The following is a 22,926-nucleotide window of genomic DNA, read 5'->3' as shown; positions in this document are numbered from 1 at the left end:
CTCTTTTTGACCTATTTCCTTATGAATATGGTTCATCTGCTCATGACTCTTAGAACCATGCAACCGTCATTACCTGAGTGTTTATGCTTGCAAAAATATATATGTTTTCACTGCCTATTTTATTGTGTAATGTACACTATAAAGTATTCTGTTGTGTTTTTATATGTTTCCAATATAAATTCCCTTTTAAATATAAATAAATAGGTTTTAATGAATGTTTTTATTATTTTTTCCAGAATTATATTTTCAGGATTTTGTTTTTTGAGACAGGGTCTTGCTCTGTTGCCCAGGCTGCAGTGCAGTGGCATGATATTGGCTCACTGCAATCTCTACCTCCCGGATTCAAGAGATTCTCCCACCTCAGCCTCCCGAGAAGCTGGGATTACAGGTGTGCACCACCACACCTGGTTAATTTTTGTATTTTTTGGTAGAGGCAGGATCTTACCATGTTGATCAGGCTGGACTCAAATTCCTGACCTCAAGTGAGGTATCAAATGATACACCTGCCTCAGCCTCCCAAAGTGCTGGGATTAACAGGCGTAAGCCACTGCACCTGGCCTATTTTTTGGGATTTTGAACTTTCAGGATTTCAACATTCAGGATTGTGTCTTTTGCAATTATGATCAGCTCCAAAAAGGGAAGGCCATCCCTGCCTCCTATGTCTCTGGTATGACATTCCTGTTTGTGGCTGCCAAGGCCAGTTTGGCAGCCTCTGAGTGGATCCCTCAAATTCCAGGGCCTCCAAGATACCTGGATTTTCTGCCAGGGCCAGGATGAACGACAGAGACCCCATCTTGCAGGAAGTCATGCCCTATTCCTGGTTTCCTAAGGACTCCACCAGCTGTTCCATTTCAACAGCCTTACTCTATGCCACACCTGCCACCACCACCCTGGCCCTGCCACCTCCAACCAAGACATGCTTTGTCTGTGCGTTTTTGGCTTCTGCAGTGCTGAATTCATACCTGAATGTGACGTCTTTTGGTGGAGCATGTCTTCTGCTGGTGTCCCCCCCTCCTTGTCAAATATGTCTAGTCATTTCCCTCAGTTTCCCCTGGCTCTTGAAGGACTCTGAGTCAGAGACTCTACTCTATGCAAGTCATTCTTATCCTCCTCTTCACACCAGTTCGTGTCTGCCTACAAAACACCACCTAATAGTTGCTTCTTCTAGGAAGTCCTCCTTGATTATTGATTCGATAATTATATACTATTGTTTTCCCACATAGGCCAGGCATCTGGAAATGAGAGAAACAGCCGCAGACCTCTGGTGGAGAGAAAGAGGAGCTGAGATAGCACACACTGACAAGTAATCTGTGCTATAAGAGGTAAACGTTGGCCGGGCGCGGTGGCTCAAGCCTGTAATCCCAGCACTTTGGGAGGCCGAGACGGGTGGATCACGAGGTCAGGAGATCGAGACCATCCTGGCTAACACGGTGAAACCCCGTCTCTACCAAAAAAAAATACAAAAAATTAGCCAGGCCCGGTGGCGGGCGCCTGTAGTCCCAGCTACTCGGGAGGCTGAGGCAGGAGGAATGGCATAAACCTGGGAGGCGGGAGGCTTGCAGTGAGCTGAGATCTGGCCACTGGCACTCCAGCCTGGGAGACAGAGCTTGAGACTCCATCTCAAAAAAAAAAAAAAAAAAAGAGGTAAACGTGGGGGCTTGAGAGCACTGGGGGACAGCCCAAAACCCGGATTTGAGGGTGATGTCAAGGAAGCACCCCTGGGCTACGTGAGGTCTGTGATGAATTGTGAAGGACGGTCAGTAGTCAGTTGCCAGCAGGGGATGTGGTGAAGAAAGAGGATCTGGGCTGAAGGTGGAGAGGCAGGAGAGATCACGGTTCCCTGAAGGTTCCATGTGGCCAGGTAGTGACCGAGGATCAAGTGGTGGACGGGGTAGGTCATGGAGGCGTTGCTGCTCCTTGAGGAGAGGCAGGATTCTATTGGCCCCTGAAAGGCTCACTTCGGCCAGGGTTGGGACATGCTGGGAGTAGCGAGCCCAGGCTAAGGCGGCCCTCCAGGCAGCCAGAAGGGTCATCCTGGAAAGATGGTGGGAGCCTGACCCAGGGCAAGGGACAGGGGAGAGGTGGATGGGACACCTGGAAGGGAGGGTCAGCAGAACTGGGTGATCAATTGGAGGTAATAAGTTAGGGAGAGAAGGGAGACCTGGGTGTTGATTAGGCAACAGGGTGGATGGCAGTGCCCCTGATCAAACTGGGGACATGCAGGAAGGCAGTTCCACCATCCTGTTGAGCTCAAGGTACCTGCCAGACCCCATGAGGAGATGTCCACTGGGCAATGGAGATCTAGATTTAGAGCTCAGGAGGCTCCTCTGGACCACAGGTGATACACTGCTGGGGGCGGGAGACTCCGCTGGGCGCTGGAGGCAGTGCCGTTGCTGTGGTCACCGCCCCGTGGCTGAAGGACTTTTCAGCACCCAGCTGCAGGGGTGGTGTCGGTGGATGGCGGGCCTGCCCCAGGACTGCAGTGTTGCTGGCCAGGTGTGGGAGAAGCACAAGGAGGAAGGTATTATATTTGCAAGTGAATGGTATGGTGAGGGGATTCACCTTAGGGGCTGAAAGTAATGCCAGGAAGGAGCGGATAAAATGAGAAATCGGAGGGGTTGGGAACTGGGATTCTTTATGAGGCAGACAGCAGGCAGAATGCAGGCATGTGGGTGAGAAGGTTAGAAGGATGGCAGCACAGGACTGGAGGATGACTGACCAGAGACTGAGCTTGATGATGCCAAGAGGCAATTTTTGTGGAATGAAACACAAACAGACATTATTGTTCAAAATAAACGATGACATTCATCTCCAGTTCATCCAAGTCTATAATTTGATACCTGGCTGCAGGGTAGGGTAACCGCAGGCAGGGGATTAAACTCTATTGACCCTGTGACCTAGTTGACATAGGGTCATACTGACAGCTAATTAGTTGTCCTGGCTAATTAGAGCAAGTTTTGTAATTGTGTTAAAAATTTGTCTCAGGTCCCCATGGCCTGGGGGCCAGTCACCCTGTTGTGGGACTGTTCTGCTGGGCCAGGAGGGCAGGGTCCCTGAAACAGAGCTTGCATTGGCTGCCATGTACCTCTCAGGACATCCCTGCAGCCCCCAAGGTGATCTCTGTCTCCTTTTCCTGGGCCCGCCCCTCCTTGCACAGAACTTTATCTCCTTCTATCCCAGTCTCAGGTTCAGTATTCACCCCAGGGCCAGGAGTGTGGGGAACGCGCTGCACATGAATCCAAGGTAGGAGAGGTGCAGGCCTGGGCAGGTGGGCAGCTATGGATGAGGGACCAGCAAGCAGCTGCAGCCTCGGCACAAGAAGAAATGATGGGGCGAGGAATGCGATGCAAAACCACAGGTGAGAGGCAAATGCCAGGGACCAGGCTTGGAGTAGAAGCAAAACCAGAAATCCAGTTGTAAGCACAAGAGAAAAATGCTCAGGGAACTCAGGGCAGGTGCATCTCTATCAAAGCAGACGAAGTGCAGACTGGGAGCCAAAAATCCAGGGCACCCATCTAAGTCCACCCAGGACCAGAGGGCTGTGGCGCTGCACACGTCCTGCCTCCAGGCCAAACTGCTCTGGGAGGTGACGAAGAGCCCAGCTCGGGGGACCTGGAGAAGGAATGGGGTGGGAGTCGTCTTTCTGCAGAAGAGGAAGCCGCAGCTTCAGAGCCCCTCCCCACCTTCCTATCCCTAAAGCAGTGAGTGCTTCTGAGGCTTTGCTGGTAACTACAGAGAAGCAGGAGACAGGTCAAAAAGGGCAAGTGGGGCAAGCGACAAATGCATCAGAAACATCCCCAGAGCGCGGTGGCAGAGCTGGTGGGGAGGCCTCCCACCAGGCCAGGGTCTTGTCCAGAGAAAGGGGCCTTCCCAGTTCCTCCACACTTGGGTTTGTCCCAGGCTGGCGTCTACACACAGCCTCAGTCTGAGTCACCAGGCACTGCCGGCACCTACCCCATCCAGCATTAGGTTCTGCAGAAGCCAGAGTGTCATCTTCAAGCCCCTGGCCATCCTGTAGAGGAGTTATAACCCGGGGGGGGCGTGGGACTTCCTATTCACAGTAAATATCATCCCATGACATTGCCCCGACGTGAGAAAAGTCTCTAGAAGAGGTGAGGTCACGTGAAGAATGCTGTCACCTGTGATGCCCAGGCATGGGGGCGTGGGCAGTTCTCAGTCTGGGAGGGAAAGTGGTGCCCCTCACTCCTCACACAGGCGCTGAGAGGAGGGAAGAGCACCCAGCGTGGAGCCCACAGCCCTGCAGGGGTCTGGGCTCTGCCACTCACCGAGGGTTCACCTCTTACGTGGAACATGAGCAGCCTCATAGACACACCTCAGAGTGCAGAATGTGTGAAAGGTCTTTGCCAACTGTGAAGCATGACACACAAGTTGGCTGCTGTTGTTAAAAACCCAAAAGCATGCAACATGCCACAGGGGCTATGGGGCCCAGGCAAGCAACTAACTGATAAGCCTTGGGGTGCCCTGGGGTCTGTCAGGATCTTTCAGTCTTGGCAGGTCTTCCCACGTAGCTCTACCTCCATTCGTTTGCCGCCTCACCTGGAAAAGCAGCCTGGAATCCCAGAGCTCTGCCTCACTCTGCGCCCAGATGAAACCCGAACTGCTGCTGCAAGCCCCCATATCTGAGATGCAGAGTGAGCTGCTCAATCCTACTGGATAAACTGGCCTAGAATTCCGGCTCCCACACCGGCCTAGGGATCGGAGACCTCCCACTCCCTCCGTGACAGGGAAGATAAGTACTGAAGCAAGCTAAGAGCCTACAGGCAGGGAATGATTCGCATTTTATCTCGTAGCCTTGGACCTGGGAGCAAGTGGAGCCTGCACTGACCTGGCAGACACACCTGCAGACCCACTTGTGAGGGCCCAGGAGGAGAGGAGTCTGAGTGGGGTGCTATGAGGCAGCCAGGGCTGTACCCAAGCCCAGTTCCCTTATGACAACCCAATTCCCATGTTGTAGGGGCTCCCTCAAACCATATCCACTCACATGCCTCTCCTCCAGGTCCCCTACCCGTATGGCCTGCCTAGAGCCTCTGCCCAGAGCCCAGACCACTCCCTTTCCCACCACCTCTCAGGTGAACGGGGATGGGGTGGGAGGCTGAGGTCTTTCTCCCCCGACAAGAGTCTCAGCCCCGCTTCCCATGCTGTGAGTGTGAGCCCCCACTCTCATCTCCCCACACACCTCTTGCAATTCTAATAGCTCTTGGTGCTCATAAAAGCGCTGGGAAATACAAAATCAGGTCTATTGGCATTGGAAGGCATGAGTCAGAGCTTTGCTGTCGTCTGTTTCAATTCGGTCAATGTTATAGGCAGTTTTTTCTTCTCAGGCTGGGAGTGGAGGGCAGGACAGGGGCCAGGCAGCCCCGGGAAGCCTTAGTGGTGGAAACCCAGGGACGGCTGCCATGCTCACCTGGGAGACTGTCCTTGGCAGCCTTTCCCTTCTAGGCTTAGCATCCTGTGTTCCTCTGGGCCCCCCGGGGGTCTGGGAGAAAAACTGCAAATGGCTGTCTGGGACCCCCTTCTACAGAAGCCAGCGTGTCCCTATGGCTGTTCCCCTCCCCACCCCTTCCTCTAATTCTCTGCCAGCTCCAGGTTCTCTGGAATGCTAGTTCCAATCTGGCTTCCAAGTCTCTCTTAGGCAGCCAGACATGGGTCCTCCCATAACCCCTCCCACATGGCTGCCCTTGTCCTTTGGATCCCCAGGCAGACACCCACCCTGGCCCCCTTTTAATTTTCCTGTTTTGATCTATAAGTAAGAGGGGGACAGAGAAAGCACTTCCATGCTGCCCCTCTCCAGCCCCGTGGCCTCGCATCACCGTGTCCTGGTTGCAGGTTGAGGAACTCCAGTGGGAGGCATCCAGGCCAGCAGAGGCTCCCAGAGGCACCGCTTCTGCTGAGTCACCCGTTCTAGCATATGGTCGTGGCCCTGCTTGTTCCGGGACGGGAGCACTGCCACTCATGACAGACACATGACACCCACAGTGGGAATGACTGAGAGGCTATAGACAGGCCAAGACACAAGCCCAGCATCATTTTCAACCCTGCCTCTTCCAAGAAGGGAAGTGGTTAAGACCCCAGGCTTCAGCTGCAGAGAGACCTAGCTGCAAACTCCAGACCTGAGTGCGTTTCCCTGTAGGTGAAATGGAGAAAATAATGCCCACCTCACAAGACTGAAAAGATTGGATGATCGATTCACAGAAGGCATTTAGCAAGTGTTCCCTCAATAAGTGGCATTTCTAGCTACTTTTATGCCAATGTATTGCATTTTTTAAGTAGTAAATTATTTCAGGGACTAGAGTGGCAGGTCCCCAGTTGGAGCTACCTTCTTCTTGGCATTAGTGCTCCTGAGAAGCAGAATCAGTAACTAGGTTACCAGATGAACACAGTCGGATCAAAGGGAGTGGGAGGGGTGGAGGATACTTCACCTGAACCCTGGGAAAAACCCACAGATCCCTCTGGCCTCCACAGAGGCAACCTCTGTTACGCAGTACCTGCTCATGTTCCCCACAGCCCTTCCTGTGACCTGGGCTGCTGGACACTGATTAGCTTGGATCTACAAGTGGTCAAACACCTATCCCTCCCCAACCTAGACAGTTGCACAGCACCCACACCTGCCCTGCCCCACCCGCTTCTCCACTGCATTTCACTTTGCTTATCTCAGCATCCGATGACAGCAAGGACACTCCCAACCTAACCCGGCTTTCCCAATGCTTTGGCCTAGAGCACCATGAAGAAGTAACCTTGTCACGTCCATGATGGCTCAGAGGAGGAGGAAGACAGGGTACCTGCATTTGGGTGGTTTTGCAGAAGTGAAATATACAGAGTGATCATGAGGCAGGAGAATAGGGCCTGGAGGCAGGGAACCTAAGGCCAATTTATGCTGACTTCCTAGAACTAAATCAAAAGGAAAACCCCAACTTTCACACTCAAGTAACAAAAGGACCAGAGGCTACTCCCTTTGTAACCACCCCCCACCCTACCTTTTCTGTGGCAGATGAAAAACTGAAAGTACCTCTAGTTGGTCCCCTCCCGCAACCAATCAGGCTGGTCGCTGGCCAAGTTTTTATTTGCACAGGAGTATAACTTTGTAACTTCACTTCAGCCTCTGGTCACTTTCCACGACCAATCAGACATTCGCATAGGGTGTAACTTTGTAACTTCACTTCAACCTCTGATTGATCCCTCTCCACAACCAATCAGACTGATTGTGATCCTCTACTTCATTTACATAGGGTGTTCACCAAGTAACCAACGGGAAACCTCCAGAGGGTATTTAAGCCCCAGAAACTTCTGTAACCAGTCCCTTGAGTCGCTTGTTCGGCCCACTCCCACCCTGTGGAGTGTGCTTTCGTTTTCATTAAATCTCTGCTTTTGTTGCTTCATTATTTTCTTGCTTTGCTTGTGCGTTTTGTCCAATTCTTTGTTCGAAGTGCCAAGAACCTAGACACCCTCACTGATAACAATCAGGGTCTGATACCTGGGATGCAGCACCCAGTGACCAGGCTAGAATCAGGAGGTCTGGACAGAGGACACCATTACTGCCTGATTTACTCATCATGACTGTGACCCAGCCCGCTCCCTCACCCGGACCCTGCTGGGGAAGAGGTGGCTGCAGCCCCAAACCAGCCACAGGACCCCAGGAAGTATGACCTCCACCCAGGGCTCTCCCTGGCACCTCTGACTCAAGCTTTCAGTCACAGACTCTTCATCTTTCTCCCCAAACCCACCTCTGCCACCTTGGTAAGTGGTATCATTATTTGCCTAATCACCCAGACACCTGGAAGTACCCTGGGATCGGATCTCTTCGCCCTTATTTTCCAAATCTAGTCAGTCACCAAGTCCAATGTGCATGTGAAATTGCTCTGCCCTCCTGGCTGCCCTACCATGGGTTTGGGATCTTATCTCTCACCTGGACCTCTGCATGAGTTCCCTACTATTCTCTCTACCCCAGGCTCTCCATCCACACAGCTACCAGAGTGATCTTTCAAAATAAAACAAAAACAATTCCTCTTCTTGCTTAAACAACTCCTGCTGGCTCCTTATTGCCTAGAGCTGTGGTCTCCAAAGTTCTTTGATCTCTGTCAATAACAAAAGAATTTTAGCACATATCTCTAATATATGTCTGTTTATTTATGTATAAATTATATTTACGTACATTAACATCACTAGCCAATATCTGAAGGCATAATACACCCTGAGAGACAGAGTAGTACTAACATCAGGAGACTTGAGACTATATTTCAAATTATCTTAGCCGGGCATGGTGGCATGCCTGAGTCCCAGCTACTCAGGAGGCAAAAGGATCACTTGAACCCAGGAGATCAAGACTGCAGTGAGCCGTGATCCTGCCACTGCACTCCAGCCTGGGTGACAGAGTGAGACCTTGACTTAAAAAAAAAAAAAAAAAAAAAAAAATCAAAACATTATCTTGATAATTCTGGATTTTTTTTTTTTTTTTTTTTGGCCAGCTTCTATCAAGCAAAATGAGATTGTTACAATTTTATACTCAAGACAGAAAGATAATGAGAGCCCATTCTGAGTAGGGGAGCAAGAGCCTGGCCATTTGCTGTGCCTACCCGCATTACTGGCCTTCTCTTAATCCCTGATATCTTTTCAGGAAATTTGCTAAATACCTTGTCCATTGTATGAGGATTAATTTAGTTAAAACCAGACGAGATCACTGATAAATCCACCTCACAGACCACGTGTAAACATGTCACAATATGCTAACCTCCTCAGACCCTCACAGATGCGCACATGTGGACCACTGAACAGGGACCAAGTGCAGACATGAGGCCAACCTGTACATTAAATATTAGAAATGCACCAGGCGTGGTGGCACGTGCCTGTAGTCACAGTTACTTGGAAGGCTGAGGCAGGAGGATCGCTTGAGCCCTCACTTGAGTTCTGGGCCTCGGTTTGCTATGCTCATCAGGTGTCCACACTAAGTTAGGCATCCATATGATGACCTCCCAGGGGCAGGGGGCCGCCTGGTTGCCTAAGGAAGGGTGAACTCGCCCAGGTGGGAAATGGAGCAGCTCAAAACTCCCGTGCTGATCAGTAGTAGGATCGTGCCTGTGAATAGCCAGTGCACTCCAGCCTGGGCAGCATAGCAAGACCCTGTCTCTTTAAAAAAAATTGGCTGGGCGCAGTAGCTCAGGCCTGTAATCCCAGCACTTTGGGAGGCCAAGGCAGACCAATCACCTGAGGTCAGGAGTTCAAGACCAGCCTGGCCAAGATGGTGAAACCCCATCTCTACTAAAAATACAAAAAATTAGCTAGGCGTGGTGGCGCACCTATAGTTCAACTTCTCAGGAGGCTGAGGTGGGAGAATCGCTTGAACCCGGGAGATGGATGTTGCAGTGAGCCGAGATCATGCCATTGCACTCCAGCTTGGGCAACAAGAGTGAAACTCCATCTCAAAAAAAAAAAAAAAAAAAAAATATATATATATATATATATATATATATATAGTATCACAGACTTCCAGTACATAAGGTCTGTGTCCAAATTCCTTACTTGTGTACAGATCCTTCAAAAGAAAATGTCTATTGCAAGAGTTTCTCATAATTGGAGCCATGTATGATTCATCTTCCTGGCCCCAGCGCCAAGCTGCCACAGAAAGGATGCTCAGTATCTGTGGGTCGGTCACCATTTCCCCAGCACACACAGCCTCCTCTCTGGACCGGATGCTCTTCCTCCCATTGCACCCCCGGTTTTCCACCTGACAAAGTCCTGCTCCTCCCCTAAGTACAATCCAAATGCTCTCTCCTTGGGGAAGGAGCCCTCCGACTCTGTGTGCTCTTTCCTCTTAGAGTTGGCCAGCAGGATGACAGCACGATCTCTGTGTCGAGTCTCCCTCCCAGCCTGTGAAAGAGCTCCGGACAGCGCCTTATTCATCTTTGTGTCCTCAGTGTCCAGCACACTAGAGGTGCTTGTAAACGTTGGATGAATGAGAGGCTTTTACAGAGACGGGGGTGAGGCCAAGGGACAGTCTGGGCCCAAGGATTTCAGTTTCAAGTACTTTCATTCTCAGCCCGAATCCACCCCTCTGCAGGCAGCCTGGGAAATGAGCTGGGGCAAGGATGAAGGAGCGAGGCCAGGGAGGGTGAGCCAGGATGGTACCTGCACGTGGAACCTCACAGCGCTGTTCCCTGCTGGCCTTTCAGGCTGCAGATGGTCTATTGGGAAAAGGGAGAAATCCGGGGTAGCGGAGTGACCTTCCACCACCTGGTGGCGCTGTGTCTGCATTCTCGGCCACCCCACAGAGGCCCCGCGGCATCCAGGAGCCATGGTCTCTCCCCACACATCACTCCATGGGCAAAAGCACTCAGTGGAGCCAGAAGTATCAGCATTATCAATACATTATCATCCGTGGGATTTGGCAAGGTCCAACCACAACGATCTAAAAGCATTCTCTCTTCCAACAGGGTCAACCCAAAGAACTCATTTGTTAATGGACCACCACCGACTCATCACCCTCATGGAAAACTAAATCATCCGCAGGTCCTCCCCCCGCCAGTCCTCTCTATTCTGCATCAGCAGCATCTGTGAATGCCAGCACCCCAGCATCCCACACCGCACCACCTGTGCTCTGGGTCTGCCTGCCAAGTACAGGCTGTGAGGTATCGGGCCACCCCCTCAGTTCCCTCATCTGTAAGATGGGAACATTAAGACTTCGTTTGCAAGGTTATTAGATATCTTATATGTGCACAACACAGAGTAGAATGTCAGTAAATAATATTCATCTTCCTTTTCTTCGTCTTTATGCCGTTGGATCAGGCCTTAATTAAGATCTTCTCCATCTCTCGCCTGAACTATTGGCACTGTCTGTAATCCCCTCTCCCTGCCTCGCCCCCACACCACTGCCGGAATTATCTTCCTCTGTGGCAGGAGTTATGTTTTAAACCAAATTCAGTCTACCAGCATTTACGCACCTTTTGTTTGCCAGGCACTGTGCTGGTGCCACAGATATAAAGGGGAGATCTCCCAAGGAGCTCAGCACAGGGGCTCCAGATACGCCTTGGAGATGGTTTTAGCTAGAATATTGCCGTGGTTTCAGTGTGTCTCCCCAAAAGCATGTGTTGGAAACTTAATCCCCAATGCAACAGTGTTGGGAGGAAGGGCCTAAGGAGAGGGTATTAGACCATGAGGGCACAGTGAATGGATTCATGCTGTTATCCTGGGAACTGGTTCCTTATAAAAGGATAGAAAGAAGTTCATATGAGACCAGGCATGGTGGCTCATGCCTATAATCCCAACACTTTGGGAGGCCGAGGCGAGTGGATCACCTGAGGTCAGGAGTTTGAGACCAGCCTGGCCAACATGGCAAAACCCTGTCTCTACTAAAAATACAAAATTAGCTGGGCATGGTGGCAGGTGCCTGTAATCCCAGCTACTCGGGAGGCTGAGGCAGGAGAATCGCACAAAACCGGGAGGCAGAGATTGCAATGAGTCGAGATCATGGCACTCACCAAGGCAATACAGCTGGGAGGCAACAGAGCTAAGATTTAAAGCTATGCACGGAGGTAATTCCATGTACATGTTGTTCATTATCCAGATCCTGAGAAAAATAAATGGGATAAAGCAAATCTATGCTGTTTACTCTCTAGCCAGATTCTTTTCTTTTCTTTTCTTTTCTTTTTTTTTTTTTTTAAACAGAGGTCACCCAGGCTGGAGTCCAGTGGCATGATCTTGGCTCACTGTAGCCTTTGCCTCCCAGGTTCAAGCGATTCTCCTACCTCAGGCTCCCCAGTAGCTGGGATTACAGGTACCCGCCACCGCACCCAGCTAATTTTTGTATTTTTAGTAGAGCCGGAGTTTCACCATGTTGGCCAGGCTGGTCTCAAACTGCTGACCTCAGGTGATCCATCTGTCTTGGCCTCCCAAAGTGCCGGGATTACAGCCATGAGCCACCACGCCCAGCCTCTAGCCAGATTCTTATTAAAAACACTGTCAAAGCACTATATGTTCATGGTCTGGAGTTTACAGCGCATGTAGGATGGAAAGCAATATGTCCCAGCTCCACTGTCCCTCTTGTGTCTTCTAACCCTTGGGCTGCCCCAGGGTGAAATTAAGACTATCCTGGAGAGACAGATGAAAAGAAACGCTATGGACTCACAAATAATCTGAAATTCGTTCCTTGTCTAATTAAAGGGGAGAGGACTGAGTGAACAAGATGTTCACTGAGACTGCTAGCAAATTACATGGACAATATGGAAACTGTCCCCTGGAACAGACGCAAACTCAGACAGGACTCTGGTGCTACAGGAACCTGAGTGCTTTCCAGAGGTCCCTGGCGGGCTGCAGAAGCCAGTGTAGGACCCCTCCAGGATCTGCGCAGGGCCCACAGTGCATGGTCTAGGGCAAAGGACCTAGGCATCCTGGGTTACAGCGACCTGGATCTCAACCCTGCCTGAGCCTCAGTTTACTCTCTTGTGAAACGGAGGTAACAGAAGCACCCACATTATAGGGTGGCTGCAAAGACAAAATGAGACAATGAGACTTCACACAGGCGTAAGAGCCTGGCACATGAGAGCGCACATTATGTGGTAGCTGTTTCCTTACCGTGTGTGGCTTATTTGAAGCAAACATGTCCTGCCATTCTGTCAGGCTCATGCCTGTCTTCCCCTCACCCCCACCCTCAGCCTTAAGTCAGGCATGTGGAAGGGAACACCTGTTCATCCTGGCAGGGGCCAGAGGAAGGTCAGCTCCCACCAAACAGAGGTGACTAGGGCTCAGAGTTGGGATCCAGGTTTGGGATTCTCCATTGCCTCGGTTCTTTGGTACAGATAATTGAGGCTCAATTCAACCACCTCTGAGCCTAAACAATGTCTTAGGAGAAGGATTGCTAAGCAGTAAAAATCCTTTCTAGAAAGCTAGTGAATCAACAGGGAGCCTGCTTGCATAGTGAGCCAAGGTGCCCCCGTTGGCCTCTGTAAAAGAGACACTGGGTTCCCTCCATGCCGCATTCCAGAGCTGCTTGGTATGAGTGAGCCTGGGCTGTTGCCAGCTCATGCCCACCCACTGCACCCTTCTCTACCTACTTTCTTGGAAGAGATGTGAACAAATGAGCCAGTCACTGAAACTGATCTCAATTTACTTGGGTTCAAAGGGAAGAACCATAGGCTCTGCTGGCTGGAAGGAACCTCAGGGGTTCTTCTATGTCAAGCTCCAGTCTCTGAATTCAGCTCACTTCAGAAATAACAGCCTCTACCCACTCCTGAGCGTGGGAAGAGACCTAGAACAGCATTGCTCAAACTTTCAGGTAAATTCGAATCACCTGGGGATCTTGGTTCTGATTGAATAAGACTCTGATTGAGTAACAGCGGGGCGTGCTGAGAGTCTGCGCTTCCAACCAGCTTCCAGCACTGGTGGCGTTGCTGGGTCCATGGGCACGCGTACCTTGAGCAGGAAGGATCTGCAGGGCTTGCTGCTCTCAGAAGCTCCTAGAAGGGAGGTGCAGTATATGGGCAGACTGAGCTCTTCAAGGCAGAAGATACTTTGCTTTCCCCAACCACAGTGTCTAACCACATTGTCTGGTATCATCATAGAAAATACTTGCTGGCTGGCTGGATGGATGGGTGGATGGATGGCCAGGCACATATAGATGGATGAGTGGGTGACTGCTGATACTGAGATCAAATGTACAATCAGAAAAAACTGGCAGCCAGGCACCGTGGCTCACACCTGTAATCCCAGCACTTTGGGAGGCCAAGGTGGGTGGATCACCTGAGGTCAGCAGTTCAAGACCAGCCTGGCCAATGTGGCAAAACCCCATCTCTACTAAAATACAAAAATTAGCCAGGTGTGGTGGCAGGGACTTGTAATCCCAGCTACTCGGGAGGCTAAGGCAGGAGAATTGCTTGAGCCTGGGAGGCAGAGGTTGCAGTGAGCCGAGATCATGCCATTGCACTCCAGCCTGGGTGACAGAGCTAGACTCCGTCTTCAAAAAGAAACAACTGGCAATTGATATACCATCCTACAAATTACTGTAGCTAAGTAAAAATATCTAGGGGAAAAATGAAGGCAGGAAGAAAGAAGGAAATCGGGCAGGGAGGAAAGGAAGGAGGAAGGGAGCAGAGAGAACTGTAAAAATGAAAAAGGGTTTCCAAACCCCCAAATGTTCTCTTTTTATCTCTACTAGAACATCTTTTTAAGCTTACTATGATGTATGGATGTCTCCTGTCTCCTTCAGTAGACTGTGGGGTGTGTGTATTCAGAGCCTGTGTTTTACCTCTTAATCCACAGATCCTAACACAAGAGGTAGGCCTAGCATGAGCTACATAAACACATTTTGTGAAGTGAATGTGGATAAAAGTGCCATTTACAACTTCTCTCTTAGGCACCAAACATTTCACATGGAAGTGAAGGTTTTGTTTTGGTTTTTGTGTTTGTTTTTTGTGTGTGTGTGTGAGACAGAGTCTTGCTCTGTCACCCAGGCTGGAGTGCGGTGGCACAATCTTGGGTCACTGCAACCTCCACCTCCTGGGTTCAAGCGATTCTCCTGCCTCAACCTCCTGAGTAGCTAGGATTACAGGCGCCCGCCATTACACCCACCTAATTTTTTTGGTATTTTTAGTAGAGTAGTTTGGTATTTTTAATAGGGGTTTCGCCATGTTGGCCAGGCTGGTCTCAAACTCCTGACCTCAAGTTATCTGCCTGCCTTGACCTCCCAAAGTGCTGGGAATACAGGCATGAGCCACTGCGCCCAGCCAGGATTATCTCTTAATCTTCATAACAACCCTATGAAGTCAGTACTATTATTATCCCCACTTTACAGATGAAGAAGGCGGTGTGCAAGAGGTTTAAATAAAATGCCCATGGTTGCACAAATCATTCGTGGCTGAGATTAGGAGGCAGGACCCCAGGCCACTAGAGCTCATGCTCTTGACCAAGGAGGATCCAGGTTTTAAGAGGCCTGAAGCTTACCCATTTTGAGGGGCTTGGGTTTTTTTCAAAAAGCAACAGACTCTTTACTTAATGTGATTTAAAATACATTCAGATCAAGTGCCTGGCTGTTGTGAATGCTGAAAAGAGACAAAAAAGCTACCGGTGCAGCTTCAAACAAGTCTGAGCATCAGGCTGGCCCATAAGGAAGGCAGTTGCAGGGACAGAAGGCAGCGCCTCCTCCAGGAAGGGCGAGAGGAGCAGCAGGGTGCCTGCCTGTCCCTGGGGTGACCGCCTCTGTGCTGTGCAAGGCGGGAGGGCTGTGGCAATAGGCCTCGGACCTCCTCCATGGACACCAGCGAGTTGCCCTGGCCTCTGGGTCAGCCCTCAGCAGCGCCGCCATGATGGGGTGGAGGAGGGTTAAATAACCATCTTTACAGAAATAATATTCTCCTACAGGATGTGTCTGAGCTCAGTCCATGGTCCAGAAACCTCACAGAAAACAAACAACAAAGTTTTTTGAAGTGCTGCTGACACCTCTCAGAATCTGGTGTGCATGGAGCTCTCAGCTGGACAAGACCTCTTGGTCCTAAAACTGAGGTCACCTGTATGGGACCAGCCTGGGTGAGGAAGGCTCTGGCCTTCACTCACAGGGATAGGCCACTTCTTGAGGGGCTTTCTTGAAAAAAAAGCATATCAAAGAAATATTCGGCAAAATTTGCAAAAACCTGTGATAGTGTGAACATATTGCTGGTCCCTTTCCCAGGGCCCTGGAAGGAGCCGTGCATTTGACGGGCTCTGAAGCTTCAGATTCAGGAGTTTCATGATAACTCTGCCTCTGATCTTGACACACATGCTGGAAACAGATAAGGAAAGGGAAGGAGGAAGAGAAAAAATGTCAAAAATAAAGAAGAAGAGATAAAAGGGTAGTAATGGGAGGGAAAGAAGGGAGGAAAAATGGGAGGAGAATCTAAAGAGATGGGTGGGCAAGAGAAAGAGTCAGGCAAGATGGAGCTGACAAGGAGCTGAGGCTTCCTCTGGGAGAACGGGGGTTCTGGGTCGGGTGTGGTGGCTCACACCTGTAATCCCAGCACTTTGGGAAACCAAAGTGAGTGGATTGCTTGAGCTCCGGGGTTCGAGACCAGCCTGGCCAACATGGTGAAACCCTGTCTCTTCAAAAAACTACAAAAATTAGCCAGGCATGGTGGCTTGAGCAAAAATTAGCCAGGCATAGTGGCTCAAGTCTGTAATCCCAGCTACTTGGGGGACTGAGGCAGGGGAATCCCTTGAGCTCAGGAGGTGGAGGTTGCAGTGAGCTGAGATTGCACCACTGCACTCCAGCCTGGGCAACAGAGTAGGACCCTGTCTCAGGAAAAAAAAAAAAAAAAAAAAAGTGGGCTCTGGTCCAGCTGGTTTTCCCCGGCACCTGGGAGAGGCGGGCCTCTGCTCTCTCCAGGCCCCTGTGCCTCCCTCTGTAAACCTTCACCCCCACCTGCAGGCATCACAACCACCCTGCCCAGTCTTGCTCATGTGCCTTCTTCCCAGACCTCTCCACAAATTCCCAGACCAAACGGGGAGCAGAAGCCAGGAAGGCTGAGTCATCATCCCTCCAACCAGCCATGCCCAGCAGCCTTCATGCCCAGACAGCTGCCTCTTTCCTGGTTCATCACCTGAGCACCAGGTGAAGCAATGCAAACCTGTGGACCAGATGTTTAGCCTGGCACATAGAGGAACCAAGACAACTGAAAACGTGGCTCCCAGTGGCCCACTGGCTTCTCACCGCCCTGCTGCTGGGGAGGTACCTGCCTGGATCATCACAGCCCTGACTCTGAGGTCACCTGAGATCACAGGCTCTTGCCTCTGCCCAAGACTTCCAACTCTAAAGGCCACCAGCCTTGAGTAAGGAAGGGCTGGGACTGCGCTGGCTCCAGAGCCCTTCAGGCCAGTTTCAGATTTCTGCTGCTCAGGGACAAGTACAAGGCCACACTGCATTCATCCGCCAAGATTTGGCCAACAATCCGTTACACTGACCCGGTATTCCTCCTGCTCAGACATCACTGGGGTCCTCCATGGGCCATATTATCCCAAACCACAAACCCGGAGCTTTCAGACACTTGTGTTCCATTCAGCATGTTCACAAGGCTGGCAATGTGAACCAGTAAGAGAACCAGGTTCCAGCCCCAACTCTGCCCCGAACTACTTCATGTCCATGAGCTATAGTTTCCTCAGCTGACAAATGGAAACAAAATATTGGGGTTGTTGTTTTTGGAGAATTAAAGGGCTGATACATAGAAGCACGTTATCAACAGAAGGACTAATACACACATCTAACCCAGGCTGGTCTCCTGGGAGGGTCAGGTCTGAGAAATGGAAGGAGATCTAGATTCATATGGAACCAGACACTAATTCATTACGTGACTTTGGGTCATTGACTTTGCCTCTCTGGAATTTAGTTTTGTCACCCACAGAATGGAGGAACAGTGTGGACAATTATCCAAGTCCCTCCCAGAAAAATGTCTGTGGCTGTAAGGTTTCACCTTGCACATCCCCTGGCCAGGGGGGCAGCTCCCGCTATCAGGATGTGGCAGAGCATGAATCAGAAATGATCCTGTGGGCCCAGGTGTGGTGTCTCACGCCATAATCCCAGCACTTTGGGAGGCTGAGGCAGGTGGATCAGTTGAAGCCAGGTGTTTGAGTCCAGCCGGGCCAACATGGCAAAACCCCAACTCTACTAAAAATACAAATTAGCCGGGCATGGTGGTGCACAACACCTGTAATTCCAACAGCTACTCGGGAAGCTGAGGCAAGAGAATCACTTGAACCTGGGAGGTGGAGGTTGCAGTGAGCCGAGATCGTGCCACTGCACTCCAGCCTGGGCAACAGAGTGAGACTCTGTCTCAAAAGAAAAGAAAATACAAAAACACAAAACTTAGCTGGGCATGGTAGCAGACGCCTGTAGTCCCAGCTACTCGGGAAGCTGGAGCATGAGAATTACTTGAACCTGGGAGGCAGAGGTTGCAGTGAGCTGAGATTGCGCCCCTGCCCTCCGGCCTGGGGGACAGAGAGAGACCCTGTCTTTAAAAAGAAAAAAAAAAAAGAAAGAAAGAAAGAAATGACCCTGTGGACGAGGAGACATGGGCTCTAGCCAGGGCACCAATAGTGATTTTCAGAATTTTGAATGGCCGCTGAGGCAGGGGCAGGAAGCACTAGCACATTGGCGAATCATTGGCTCTGTGGATTCGCTTCTGGGATCCAGGGAAAGGGGGCACATCTTATCTCCCTAAGAGAAGAAATTCCCTCCTTCTCTGTGAACTTTCCAATCCTGTTGCCCCACACCTGTCAATGATCCCTTTGGATTGAGCTGCAAACTCTGTCGCCCAACTCCCAGACCACTCCAACTTCCCACAACCCCAAACCAAAGCACTCACACAGTGAGAAGTCATGCACCTACAAGGTAGGGGGAGTAAGGGCGGAAACTCCTGGCATCACCTTCAGCCAACACACGGTTGGGTAGAAATCATTCAGGCAGGAAGGCTTTTGTGACATAGGTGTGTCACCTGTTCTGAGGCCGAAGGGCCCATGAATGACTTCAGGTGTTGTTCCAGCCCCTAAGACAGGTGTCAGGTTACAAGACACATAATCATTCCAGTTTGGCAACTTCACCTGTAGTGCTGTTTTAATCAAGCTGCCCACAGTCCCCCAATCACTCCTGGAATACAGCGGTGAGAGGCAGCAGCTTGCTAAGTGGACAAGGATGCTGGGCGTGAGGGACCAAGGCCCGCCCTGCACTCGGGCCTCCTCCAGCCAGTGCTGACCAGGGACTTCTGACCTGCTGGCCACCCAGGACCTGTGTGGGGAGGCCCTCCTGCTGCCTTTGGGTGACAATCTCAGCTCCAGGCTACAGGGAGACTGGGAGGATCACAGAGCCAGCATGGTGAGTGTGGGGGCCCTCTGTTCCCAAGACACGGGGAGGGTGGGTCTCCCCAAAAAAGGCCCTTCAACCAGCCTAAGTGCTCATCAGCTGAGAATTCTGTGACACCTTCTAGGTTAAGAAAAGAGGCCACACCCAAATCCCCCCACACCCCAGTCCCATACACATCTCATACACACCCGCCTTCCTCTCTCCCACCATTGCCATGGTCCTCAGGCACAGAGCCAGGGCTGCCCTTCCTGACTGTTCTTTCCTGAATCCTGAATGTTCTTTTGCCCAGTGTCTCCAGGTCTGTTGGTTAGAGGTTGGCGCTATTTTTCCAAGGCAGGGGGCTGTTTTGATGCCACGGTGGCCCTCTGCCACTCCCTGGGGAAACTGATTCCTTTTCTTTTTAAAGAAAAGTGCAGACCAGGCACGGTGGCTCACACCTGTAATCCCAGCACTTTGGGAGGCCGAGGTGGGTGGATCACCTGAGGTCAGGAGTTCGAGACCAGTCTGGCCAACATGGTGAAACCCCGTCTCTAGTAAAAATATAAAAAATTAGCCTGGCGTGGTGGCAGGTGCCTGTAATCCCAGCTACTTGGGAGGCTGAGGCAGGAGAATTGCTTGAACTCGGGAGGAGGAGGTTGCAGTGAGCCAAGATCACGCATTGCACTCCAACCTGGGAAACAAGAGTGAAACTCTGTCTCAAAAAAAAAAAAAAAAAAAACAAAGAAAAAGAAAAGAAAAGAAAACAGTGCAGAAATGCCTTCAAACAATCTAGGGTGTTTGTGGAGATCTTTTACTTGATCTCTTTTCATGCCCTCACCCTCTCTCCTCCTTCTCCTCTTAATACCTGGAGCGTCTTTGCTGTCTTGGGGCAAAGAGAATCAACCCCACCTTTCAAGGAGGACAGCTGAGGGCCAGGGAGGGGAAGAGATAATCGCTGGGTCCAGGGGTCTTCCTTCTCCAATCCTTGGCCAAGAGGCAGCAATTGCCCGGACACCAACATGAAAGGGAAGGGAAGAGAGGAAAGGAGAAGCCACTGTCCAAGGGAGAAGGATGTGACCTGCAGGGGCCCCTCGAGTGATTGTCTCCTATTCCCAACCTGAGCACTTCCCACGACACTCTTCTGAAAATTCTGGCAAGAACAATTCCTAGTGCGGTTGTGGCTGCTGATCAGAAAGGGGAAGGGGCTTCCCTCTGAGCCAGGATCAAAGCACAAGCTTCCTGCTTTCCCATCCAAGGAGGTGCCCCAAAGTTTGGCCTGTGTGCAGAGACACTGCATCCCCTGGGGCTCCCAGGAGAGGAGAGGAGCTGTGGAGCCTACCTAGCTGTGAGCTGCTTCTGGGTGGCAGGCACCGAGGAGACCTGGGGTGTCTCTTGGGGGAGCAACAGAGAAGGGAATCATTTCTAGGGCAGGTCACGAACTACAGAATCAGAAGGCTGAGGCCAGCTCCCTGATTAGCTGTGCTGTCTTGAGGCATTCATCTTCTTGAGACTCACCTTCTCCCCTGTCCATGGAAATGATATCACCCACAACACCTCCACGCACACGCACAGGACTCGCAGAGATTACATGGCTAATACATGTGAGCGGGTTCTGGAAACCATGAAGCCCCGCACAAATGTAGGGACTTAGGACTAAAGAGGAGTCTGCGCTAGGAAATGATAGCTGGGTAGCACACCCAACACAGACCCTTTGCCACCAGGGAAGGAGCTGGGCATTGCTGCAGGAGCAGGGGAGGGCAGGTGGGCACACTGATGGAGGGGTCAGGTCAGGCCTGGGGCCCCAAAGGCAAGGCAGCAGCATGGCCAATCTCCATGGTATGGTCAAGGAAGTTTCTAGCCCCAGAGCTAGCCATTATACCGCCTGTGCTTAATAACCCTGTCATTAAGCCTGTGCTTAATAACCCTAGACAGCCATAGCTCCCAGCCCTGAGGGGAGGATGGGATCTCCTCGCCCAGGCTCAGCCCTCCCTTCCCTTCCGTTCCCTACCTCCTTCCATCCCCACAGGCCCCTCTCTGTGACAGTCAGGGTCCTTTGAGCTGCTGCGTCTTAACCACTGCTCTCCCCAGAACCCATTAAGCTGGGTATTCCTAGGGAGAGCTGGAGCAGGGACTCAGGCCCAGGCAGAGGTCAGAACCCAAGCCCTGTCCCCGAAGGAAGTGTGTCCCATGCTAACTACTCCGTAGCTGAGGCCTGGAGGGAAGTCAGGGACCCTGGGACTGGCTCTCCTGGCCTTGACTCATGACTGTTTCGGAGACCCAAACGCACCCTAAGCCACCAGACGCACCCTGAGCCACCAGACATGGGTGTTAACACCTGAGGTCAAACCCCTGATGCTTCCGGCTGCTCTGGAGGAAGCTGATCCTCCCTCCCACCTCCTGTTTTCTGTGCCAGCCTGGTACAGACTCAAGGGGCTTGGCTGGGCTTGGCTGGGCTCAGAAATGTGGCAGTCAGGAGCCAGCCTGCGGGCAGTGGGGTGCTGGGAGCACTGTGGAGTCCACCCCTGACTAGGGCACAGAATCCAGAAGCCCACTCATCCCCGGCGGTGCCATCCTAGGCTCTGAGGTGGTAAACTGAGCTGGGCAGTGGGAAGGTCCTAAAAGGCAAGACAGGCAAGGAGGGGCTGCTTGCTCTGCCTGCTCTCCTGGATCCCTCGCCACCTGGGTGACGGGGCCTGGTGTCACTGTAACTCCCCCCAAAGAAGCTCCAGCCAGCCACCATTTAATCAGCCCCTGTCATTGGCCAGTCTCTAAATGGGGCTGGGGGTTGGGGGACACAATACCTAGGTTTCACCCTGCAGGTGCTCAACACAGAGTGTGGCAAGTATAACACCAGCAGTGGTTACAAGGTACCCCTGGAGCTGAAAAGGCAACAGATTCTCTCTAGGGCAGTCGGGAAATTGTGCTGGAAGAGAAACGATTTGCAATGGACTTTGAAGGATGAGCAGGCTCTCTCCAGGCAGGGAAAGCAGGAAGGAGCTCCAGACACAGGGAACTGCATGTGTGAACAGCAAGAAAGAGTGGGAGTGTAGGGACAAGAGGGTCTTGTGCTGCGGCTGGAGCAAAGGTGCTGGCACTCCAGGCTGTGGGAGCTGCACCTGCTGAGGTGGAAGCTGCATCCCCAGGCCCTGTCCATCTCCCAAGGCGCTTCTCGCCTGACCCTGGGGTCAAGCTCTGTGCCTGGGTGCTTCCCTGGAGAAGGGGTTTAGATGTCAGGGCTCCTGTGTGCCCCCAGGCCTCTCCTCCTCTCAGTCTCTCCTTCTCTCAGTCTTCGCTCAATGCGGCTGAGGACCCAGCAGACACCTCCCTAGCCCAGACCCATGCCAAAGCCCAAGAGATCTGAGAAACTGAATGAAAGAAATGAGGAGAGACCAGTTCAGGGGGGCCGTGGGCAGGGGGACAGATGAGAAAAACAGACCAAAAACAAGGCTGGGGAACTGCTAACAAGCTTCCCAAAGCCCCAGAACAGCCCCAGGGCAGCAGGAGACAAATGCTCTCAGGCCTGAAAATCTGCATGGCCTCAGCCTTCCCAGGTGCCTCTTCTGCCCTCAGCCTTCCTTCCTGCTCAGGTGAAAACAACAGCCTTAATAAAACGCTTCAGGTACCCAAGCAAGGATTCCCCAGGATAGTGAACTCCTCCAAACCTAAAGTGCATCCATCTGCCACATTTTCTTATAAACCTGTTGCCACCAGAATGGGAGCTTCTTGAGGATAGGGTCTGTGTCTTTTCTGTTTTTAGCCGTAAACCTAGCACAGGGCGTGTCATCCATGGCATGGACTAGGCACTTAGTAAATGTGAATGAATGAATGAGTGGATTGATGGATGACAGATAAATGATCAAAGACGGAATCCCCTATAACCAGTGTCTGATTTATCTGACACTGAAAACAAGGCTCACCCCAAGTTGAACTGGAAAACATGCCAGATTCTATCTGAGGGGTTACTAAAGGATTTTTATCCCAGAGGCGGATGGGCGTGAGGGAGGCACAGGTCTGAGCCTGCCTGGAAACCCTGGTGATAGGGAAGGGGAAAAGTGGGGCAGAGCCAATGTGGCAATCCCCCGTGACACGTCTAACGCCACCTCCCAGCCTGCCGCTCTGAC

The 22,926-nt window shown here is 51.4% G+C and overlaps 2 protein-coding genes across 2 annotated transcripts in view; one reads left to right on the top strand and one right to left on the bottom strand.

The window, feature by feature from the left end:
- The window catches only part of SMIM35 (small integral membrane protein 35), a 100,098-nt gene that overhangs the window by 59,766 nt on the left and 17,406 nt on the right, over nt 1-22,926 (bottom strand). The window lies entirely within an intron of this gene.
- The window catches only part of TMPRSS4 (transmembrane serine protease 4), a 44,191-nt gene continuing 39,808 nt past the window's right edge, over nt 18,544-22,926 (top strand). The window contains exon 1 of the mRNA XM_021926593.2: nt 18,544-18,838. Coding sequence (XP_021782285.1) covers nt 18,836-18,838 — 3 coding nt within the window. The 5' untranslated portion in view covers nt 18,544-18,835. The remainder of the gene's footprint in view (nt 18,839-22,926) is intronic.

The sequence above is a fragment of the Papio anubis genome, chromosome 12 (assembly GCF_008728515.1).
Source record: "Papio anubis isolate 15944 chromosome 12, Panubis1.0, whole genome shotgun sequence".
Lineage (NCBI taxonomy): Eukaryota > Metazoa > Chordata > Mammalia > Primates > Cercopithecidae > Papio > Papio anubis.
The sequence above is the reverse complement of the archived record's forward strand: the minus strand, read 5'-3'. Positions and strand labels throughout refer to the sequence as shown.